General features: G+C 45.7%; 1 protein-coding gene across 1 annotated transcript in view; it reads left to right on the plus strand.

Moving 5' to 3' along the window:
* Positions 1–10000, plus strand: part of LOC134456583 (voltage-dependent T-type calcium channel subunit alpha-1I-like) — a 401906-nt gene that overhangs the window by 339477 nt on the left and 52429 nt on the right. The window contains exons 33-36 of the mRNA XM_063207987.1: positions 2948–3069; positions 6069–6359; positions 7251–7331; positions 7428–7559. Of these exons, the coding sequence (XP_063064057.1) occupies positions 2948–3069; positions 6069–6359; positions 7251–7331; positions 7428–7559 (626 nt within the window). The remainder of the gene's footprint in view (positions 1–2947; positions 3070–6068; positions 6360–7250; positions 7332–7427; positions 7560–10000) is intronic.

The following is a 10000-nucleotide window of genomic DNA, read 5'->3' on the forward strand; positions in this document are numbered from 1 at the left end:
AAGCAAAAAATGGGGCAAATGGTAATACTGTTTTAATGGTTCAGTGGATATACCACATTAGGTACAGTGTAATAACCAGTGTAACAATATTTAATACAATGTAATTTTTTTACTTGCATCATGTGTTTGTGCGTAAGTGGTATTACATGGTATTGCATATTGTTACACTGGTAATACATTATATTACATGGTATTGCATACTGTTACACTCGTTATTACACTGTACCTGATATTGCATATTGTTACACTGGTATTACAATAGTATTACATGGTATTAAATATTGTTACATTGGTTATTACACTGTACCTAATATGGTAGATTCACTGAAATGGTGAACCATTGAAATAAGGTGTTACCGGGCAAATCAATCCACCCAGTCAGAAGTTATGGGCCAAATGAAAATTCCGCCATTTTGAAAGTGTTGTCTTCCAAACTCGAATCAGTTCATGAACCTACCCTAGAGCATTCACACACAAAATCTGGCACAAATCCATCCACCCGGTCAGTAGTTATGGGCCAAAGAATAATTCTGCCATCTTGAATTCAGCCATCTTGAAAGTGTTGACCTCCAAACTCGAATCAGTTCATGAACCTACGCTAGAGCATTCACACACAAAATCTGGGACAAATCCATCCACCCGACCCGGTCAGTAGTTATCGCGTTAACACGAAAGACCTTACGCGGCGGACGCGGCGGCGGATGCGGCGGTGGATGCGGCGGTGGATGCAGCGGCGGATGGGGCGGCGGCGCACGCAAAACCATTACATCCCCGACGCTCCGCGTTTCGGGGATATAATAACCATGAATGTTGCCTATAATGCTTTATAAATCCAAGGGTTTTATGAGTGCTCATGACTGGTTATAAACTACAGGCTGCCTGATGGGGCTTATAGTACATTATGAGTACTTATACCCCTCTATGCACAGACTTGGATGATAAACTGTCATAAGGGCTCATAAGATGCCATAGTGTTCCATGTGAGATCATAAGTCGTCAATGTGTGCTCTAAGTAAAGTTCATATTGATGCATCTATAATGCACTGTATAATGCACATCTGTAATGCATCATAATGTACTGTAAGCCCCATCAGCCAGCCTGTAGTTTATATCCAGTCACGAGCACTCATAACACCCTTGGATTTATAAAGCATTATAGGCTAGAATCATGGTTAATCATAACTGTTAACATAAAGCATCATGAAACACCATGGGTGTAGTCATTATGCGTTGTAAGTACTTATAACGCGCATTATAATTTGTTATAAATGCACTCATAATGCGCTATAGATATGGGCTTCATAGAAAGTGTTACCAGGCCTTTTTTTGTTACAAATTTTTGTATGTTAGAGCTGAATGAAAACACTAATGTAAGACGAGAGTCCCAGCTTTTAAATGCAACTTGTTTCAGAAGCTTTTTATAGGCTGGTGTTCACCTTTTCCCAAAAAAGGAATTGGGCTTTTCTTGATTTCATGATGGCTTTTCTTGACTTGGTAACCTGTATGTAGCTTGTTGGCGTTGATAAGATTGTTCCAGAAACAAAATACGACAGAGGGCATCTTAGCAATACAAATAATCGTACCTGGACATACACTTTACTTTGCGGTACAGTTACCATATGCTTTGTTTGAGTGTTCTGGTCGCCACGTGCAGTCCTTTAATGTAGTTGTACAAAAATAACCATCAAAAGCAGCCATCTTTACGGATGGAAAAACATTTCTTCTGTCGTTTTGAATATTGTGTGTAAGAGAAAAAAAAGAATACTGTGTCCCATGTGCTTGGGAACATTGCAGCACAGGTTTTCTATTTCCGTCCAACGCAAAATACACTTTCTATATTTGTTTTGAACCAACAATGAAGCGTCCAAGGTCACCTTAGGTAATCCAATATGTCTACTACAGTACATGACTGTTGTGTGTTTGTGATTTCTCCATCCCTGCATAGTTCATTTTCCACCCTGCCGGGAAGAAAACCCAAGAAAAAATTGATTTCACAAGGGGGTGTTGTGTACTGTGTACCTCGTGCATTTTTTTCTGTTCACGTACAGTCGGTGAATGTGACCCATCCCCACTGTCCTCTGTTGATTCAGAGGATTGGGGCTCTGGATCCAAGTAGCCCAGGTTTGTATCTCATGGCATGTTCACATATACACATTATATACATGTTCGCACACACACACGCGCACGCAAGCACGCACGCACGCACGCGCGCGCGCGCGCGCCCGCATGCGCACGCACACACACACACACACACACACACACACACACACACACACACACACACACACACACACACACACACACACACACACACACGCACGCACGCACACGCACACACGCACGCACGCACGCACGCACACACACACACACACACACACACACACACACACACACACACAAACATACACAGGCAGACAAACAGACACTTGGTCTGGACCTCCATATCTATCCTTCAGATGCATCCTTCATCCTCTGGCTTTGTGTACGTAAGTAGATGAGGAGAGCGAGGGGAGGCGAAAGATGCCAGAGAATTGAGACTGCACGTCCTCCCACGATTCCTTCTTTCAGCCCTCCACAGGAGAAAGGTTGAGAAAAGAGCTACAAGGCTAGAGGACGATGGAAACAACTGAAGGATGGATATTGAGATGTGACCTTTAAATGTGTAGCTGTAATCCCCAGTAGTGGGCTCCATCTGTATGAAGTAAACCATATTCACCCTCAACACCATACCGTGCTCCATTCCTACCTCTACACCCTAGTTCCCTACTTCCTCCTTCCTAACCCCTCTACTCCCTTCTTGACACCAGACTGTGTGTATGTTATGTGGTCCGTGCGTCTGTCCCTCCTTCTCCCGGTCTCGTGTTCCTTTGCTCTCTCCTCCTCCTCCTCCTCCTCCTACTCCTCCTCCTCCTCCTCCTCCTCCTCCTTGCTCCTCTTCCTCCTCTAGTGTGCAACGAGGACTACCTGTGCGAGGGCATGAGTCGGCACGCCACCTTCGAGAACTTCGGCATGGCCTTCCTCACGCTCTTCCAGGTCTCCACCGGCGACAACTGGAACGGCATCATGAAGGTGGGTGCTCTCTCTAGGTCAGTGTTTCTCAACCAGGGGTACGTGTACCGCTAGGGGTATGCGGGCACACAGCAGGGGGTACTTTGAAAATGTTTATTTCTGTAGCAGATATATAGCAGTCACATCAGGACAGAGAAAGCGATATTGAACATGAATTAGGGGGCTCTCATGGCACAACTAAGATGCTTAGGGCAAGACAAAAAAGGTTGGGAAACACTGCTCTTGGTCGTCCTCAGATGAGCCTTCCATCGTTGTTTACTTCCTGTCATCCGGATTCTCCATACACCTTTTCAATTCACTGGTGCTCTGGGTTCCAGCGTCCTTTTTGAGTATGTCCACATATGTTGGTGTGGGACGTCTTCTTAACTGGCACCCACGCGACGGTTCCCACGGTTGCTGGCTGGCAGTTCTGCGTGCAGACGGTTGCTGGCTGGCAGTTCTGCGTGCCTTTGGCAATGTCCTACAAGTCAAACAGAGCCCGGAAAACAAAGAGGTCCCACACGAGCAAAATTCTGTTGGAAAAAAAAAATTGTACTGAGAAGAAAAAGTAATGCAAAGGCAGAAAACTGGAAGCCAAACTCTTGGATCAAGGCCGTCATCAGTATTTCCAGTTTTGGAATAAAACACATTCACAATTTGATTCTGAATAGCTCTGTCAAAGCAATGAACTTTTAAAAAACTTTTATTTGGTGCAGAAGTTCTTTATGTTCAATGAGCTTTTGTAGAGGGGCTTTTGTAGAGGGTAGATGCATCTTATAGACTTGTAGAGAGTTATTTGTACACTCGCACACTCCTTTGGATCTTTTCTTCTTTAAGTTATTTTTTCTTCTTTTTATTCATTCATTCATTGGCAATGACGTTTCGACCTCTCTGTCTTCCTCAGATTCATTTAGATGCATCTTAACACATTGAATACCGGCGGTGCTCACGGAATTATGTCGTAGAATACCAGCGTTCTAAGCCCTTTTTTGACGTTTTTTTGTAGACTCACAGCTTATTATGTGATAGGGCCACTGAAATATGTTATGACTCGTTCGAAAGTGGAGACGCTGCCCTCTTAGTAGGTGAAAACTGTGTGTCTCTACGAGCTTTTATTGCCGAGTAAACCCACGCTAAACCGAAGCGGGTATCCATGGAATTCAGCTACAATCGGAGATATTGAGGTTTTTGTGAAGGGTGCGCTTCTTCAGAATGTGACGAGTTTGAAAGGGGATGAGTTGGTTTTAATCACAATTTGGTGCAAGGTTAGCTCTGACACACATCTTCCTGCTCGTCAAGACACACCTCCTGCTCTAAACCACTACGACATCGGCAATCAATGCCCTTCGAAATCCACGTTTTTCACACAGACTGAACACAAGCTCTTTGCACACATGCAGAAGGTCGGACATTTGCTAAAATAGTTCCCGATGACTCCCGAAATAATAGCCCAACATTGACAACAAATGCCAATGATATGATGCTTAGATGTAGCCCATCCGATCCATATGTAGCCATCTATGCTAGCTTCTGGCTTTTCACATACAGGAAGACAGTTCAACATGGGGGTGAATAATCAAATAAACTTATCTGGTTGGCGATCAAACTTCCAAATCGGAGCGCATTACTCCAATTACAATTCGGGTGCCATTTTGATCCAAGGATCTGGTAAAGGTCTAGGTAGCAAGCCCAGAAAGTTCAAGATACTCCTGGCACGATATACAATGGTCTCTGTGTTTACCTATTGCGTGAAGTCAGACACAATACACGCTACCGATCGTAGGCTACTAGGGAAACAACAACATAGCACGATTCACGAATACGGCAGCACACCTCCTGCTCTGTCACACTACGACACCAGCAATCGATGCCCTTTGAAATCCCCGTTTTTCACGTGGACTGAACACAAACTCTTTGCACACATGCAGAGGGTGAGACATTTGCTAAAATAGCTCCCGATGACTCCCGAAATAATAGCCCAACATTGACAACAAATCCAAATGATATGATGCTTAGATGTAGCCTAGCCCATCCGATCCGAATCATATGCGGTGGCAGATGGACACTCCCAACTGAGATCGCTCCCGGACGTGTAGTCCCAGGTGTTTCTATCACTCCCGGACGTGTAGTCCCACCCGATTATATTTCACGTATTATCATACACTGCCACATACAAGCAATTTAAGGTTAGGGTTAGGTTTAGGGTTAGGTTAGGGTTAGAAACAAAAAACTAACATCAAAAAGATAACTAGCTCCGTTATATGGCGGTGGGATCGATAGTCTGGCTAGTGGGGGCGAGCCGACAGGGGAGCGTCCTGCGTTGGGAGCGACAATCAGGGAATCATGATATGTAGCCATGCTAGCTTCTGGCTTCTCACATACAGGAAGACACAGAAACTTATCTTTTTGGCGATCAAACGTCCAAATCGGAGCGCATTACTCCAATCACATATCGGGTGCCATTTGGATCCAAGGATCTGGTAAAGGTCTAGCAAGTCCAGAAAGTTCAAGATACTCCAGGCACGATATACAATGGTGTTTACCTATTGCGTGAAGTCAGAGACAACACATGCTACAGTGACCGTACTAGGGAAATCAATGCAGGCAGCGCGATAGGCGACATGGGTTGGCATCCAGCCATCTTGGTAAGTTAAATTAAAATATCCAAATCATAACACTCAAACATCATAACAATCAAACAACTTTGGACTGCAAATGTTGTCATTTATGTCCATCACAGAGCTACCAAAATCACATATATTGTCCATTGAAGGGTGTAGGTTCAAAATATGATATTTAAATGCAAAAACGTATTTTTGCGTTTTGGTATACAACGCATGGGCGTGAAAAACGCATTATTACGTCGTCGATACTCAATGTGTTAACAACATCTCTCCCTCTCTCCTTCTCTCCCTCTCTCCTTCTCTCCCTCTCTCCCTCTATCCTTCTCTCCCTCTATCCTTCTCTCCCTCTCTCCCTCTCTCCTTCTCTCCCTCCACCCCCATCCCCCTGTACCTCAGGACACCCTCCGCGAGTGCCCTCCGGGCGACGTGGAATACAACTGCAACCCCAGCCTGCAGTTTATCTCGCCCATGTACTTCGTGAGCTTCGTGTTGACGGCCCAGTTCGTGCTCATCAACGTGGTGGTGGCTGTGTTGATGAAGCACCTGGACGACTCCAACAAGGAAGCAGCGGAGGACGCCGAGATGGACGCAGAGATCGAGATGGAGCTGGCCCAGAGCGGTCTCTGCTGCATGGGTGGCATCGCTGCAGGCGCCGCGGTGGCAGCCGCAGGGGTCACGGCCGGAGGGGTAAGGCCTGTAACGATAAGTAACACGTCAATTAGTTAGCCGTGCTTAAGGAGTTAGTTTAGGAACCAGACAGGTTTTTGGTTCAAAGCCCATTCTAACCAGGGCTGCGTTTCCCAAAAAACCTTAAGTAGTACTTAAACCTAAGTAGTACTTAAGTACACTGTGCAGGAAATGGTCAAAAAAGGTACTGCAACTATGCTGCTCATCGAAACTGGGCTGCCTATTGTCATATTTGATCTTTACATGAAAGTTTACTAAGTAATAAGCAAATGTTTTCTGGTATGGTCGAACTAGAATCATTTTTGCAGCTAAAAATTGCTTTTTTTGGAAATTCAGAATGGCGGACCATGGAGAAGATCCCCCTTTTCATGTATGAAAAGTGCAATTTTTCCAGTCATAATGAACACTTAGAATTTGATGGCGGTGGTAAGTATTAATGAAAAAGGTAACATTAGAGAATGGGCAGCATGAATTCTGGAAATAAACAACTAAAAATCTCACACAGTGTCCCTTTAAGTACAAGTCAAGTCAAGTCAAGTCAGCTTTTATTGTCACTTTCTTCATATGCACAAGTCATACAAGGGAAATGAAATTACGTTTTCTCTCAGCCAGGAGTAACAGTGATGGACTGGTGAAGAAAATTGTATGCACATTCATGAATAATGCTGGGAAATACTGCAAATATGTGAAAATCAAAAAAGGGGGGACTGTTCCTTTAAGTACTACTTAGGCTTAAGTACTACTTAAGAGCAGAAGCTCCCTTTTTTGCAATTTGTCATGTTAAAAAAAACAACACAGTGTTTCCACCTGCAAGGTCTATGTCTATATTACCGTTTATCTCGTTGATTCTTTGGTCAATTAACCGTCTGACTAAATCTGTTATCGTTGCAGGCCTACGGCGGGGCACTTGGACCCTGTGGGGGTGGTGGTGGTGTAGGATGCGGCCTGGGAGGAGGAGGAGCCGGAGGAGGTGGAGGACTGATCGTGGGAGCAGGAGCAGGAGCAGGAGCAGGAGGAGGAGCAGGGGTGATGGTGGTGGGTGGCGAAGGTGCAGGATACAGGCACCAGGGCGTGACGGCGGCGGTGGCTAGCCCACTGTGTGCACATCGGCACCACGGGGGAGTGACAACGTCTAGCCCACATCTTATGTGCCATGATGGGGGACGCAACAGCCGACGAAGACTCTACTCACCAGCACAGGTCAGTGGCCTGGTTATACATACACGTGTGTGTGTGTGTGTGTGTGTGTGTGTGTGTGTGTGTGTGTGTGTGTGTGTGTGTGTGTGTGTGTGTGTGTGGATGCGTGCGTGCGTGCATGTGTGCATGTGTGTGGATGCGTGCGTGCGTGCGTGCGTGCGTGCGTGCGTGCGTGCGTGCGTGCGTGCATGTGTGTGTTTGTGTGTGTCGTCCATTGTGTGAACAAAACACAAACCAAAACAGTCTAACAGAACAATGTGTGTATGTGAGCCCAGCACGCAAATCCTTACTTTTAAGTTCCATATCGCCAATTTCTTGAGTTGCCGGAATTTACTCCCAAGCATTGTTGAGCTACCAGTAACCAAACTTGCCTTAAACTCGTGCCTAAAAGACATGGCCACTGTTTTCTGCTGGGGGACATTGTGGCCCAGTGGGCTGAAGTGCCATGCCATAATTACACCAGGGACCTGAGTTGCATTCTGACCTCAGTCCATTTCCTGAACCCTCCACATCTCTCTCTTTCCCCACTGCCTGTTTCCTGCCTCTCTCAAGCTATCCTGTTTAAATAGTGAAGGCGTAAAAGCCCAGAAATATCAATAATTTAAAAAAATCACTGTCACCTGAGTTACTTTGACCAAGTCACACTATAGAGTATTAATAAAGGCCCTGTGTAATGTCCTCGTGGTATAGTACATGGGCAGTCATGGGTGAGCGGTTAGAGCGTCAGACTTGTAGCCTAAAGGTTGCCGGTTCAACTCCTGACCCGCCAGGTTGGTGGGGGAAGTAATCAACCAGTGCTCTCCCTCATCCCCCTCCATGACTGAGGTACCCTGAGCATGGTACTGTCTCGCCGCACTGCTCCCTAGGGGAGCCATTGAGGGCTGCCCCCTTGCATGGGTGAGGCATAAATGCGATTTCGTTGTGTGCAGTGTTCACTTGTGTGCTGTGGAGTGCTGTGTCACAATGACAATGGGAGTTGGAGTTTCCCAATGGACTTTCTTCTTTCTTTTCTTCTACTGTACTATGTTTGTGAAGTATTACAGAGCTTTACTGGTTGAACAGTGCACATTATGAGGCTACTGTCCAACTTGACTCCAAAAAAGTTGAGGGATCCGAATTAAGACATGGCTTTCTCAACTTTTCACCTCAGACAAATGAGTGGAGTGCAGCAGCAGAAACATTGTTAAGAAATGGAGAATGAAGGGAAAACAAATGCACCACCACTTTAAAACTCGTTCCGGCGACCTTGGACATAGCCTACATTAAGTATGCTAGTGGTCGAATCTGCTTGGCTTTCCACCTTAATAAGCATGATTTTTCAAGGGCTGCCTGCACCCTTGCTACAGATTGCTACCACACCATTTCCAGTTGTACCGCAGGGTCATTTTGCTGGGTCTTTAGTGAGACAGCCAAAGTCAGAATCAGATCGACTGTCTGAGTCAGCCCACTGCCTGCTTAACCCATGAGCAAAAGATTCATACAGTTGACGGCTGCCCTTTTCAGGGGGCAAGCGCTATTTAGATACCGCTATTCAGACATTCCGCTATTCAGACTCCAGATATGCCGTAGGGTTAGGGTTATAGTCAGGGTCATGCTGTTACACTTCTAGCAGAGCACTAATGCAGGAGACAAAAGATCAGGTCAATGTGTTGGATTTATTTTTCAGATCTTCAAACAATCAGGTAAGTATTCACAGGTAAACATCAATCTTCTTCACAGGTCATCAAGGGTAACAGAGGTAGTATTTCAAACATAAATCTTCTCCCACACAGGGTTGCAAAAAAGGAACTGAGGTTTGTTTTCTTTTTCAGGAATCATAACATAAAGTCTTTTCAGCATCAAAAACGGAACAAAGGAGAATTCTTACGACCAGAGTGTGTTCATAGGCAAGGTGCACAACAGAAAGTTCATCAGAGGCAAAGTTTGTCCAGGGAGTTCAGAGTCTGTGTTGGCAAGGAATCTTCATGACCGAGCAAGGTCACAATGAAAGTCAAAGGCTTAAGTAAAGCCTGTACCATGAGCAGGAGAATGGCCTGCAGGTGATTCCACTGATCACCTGCTGCGGGGTCTCCCAGGGTGCTTGGCAGGGTCAGGGCCCGGCCTAGGTGTCTGGGGTTTCCCAGGCCGATTGCCAGGGGCTGAGGCAGATTGGCGGCATCTGCTGGCAGGTTGGGGCATGGCAGGTCGGGGCATGACACAGGGTCAGGGTCAGGGTCAGGGTCAGGGTTAGGGTTAGGGATAGGGTAACTGCATGCACTCTCCCTAAACTGAAAAAAAACTGAGCAACGTAGTACAAACCACGGAAATGGCAGATGGCAGGTGCCGATATTCAGACAATAGACATCAATGTCTGAATAGCGCCACGTACCGGTAACCACCTTCCTCCATGACTAATTCAAAATACCATGTTGTAGTTTCTGCATTGGTTAATTGCTATTGTTTTG

This window comes from Engraulis encrasicolus, chromosome 1 (genome assembly GCF_034702125.1).
Source record: "Engraulis encrasicolus isolate BLACKSEA-1 chromosome 1, IST_EnEncr_1.0, whole genome shotgun sequence".
In the NCBI taxonomy this organism is placed as follows: domain Eukaryota; kingdom Metazoa; phylum Chordata; class Actinopteri; order Clupeiformes; family Engraulidae; genus Engraulis; species Engraulis encrasicolus.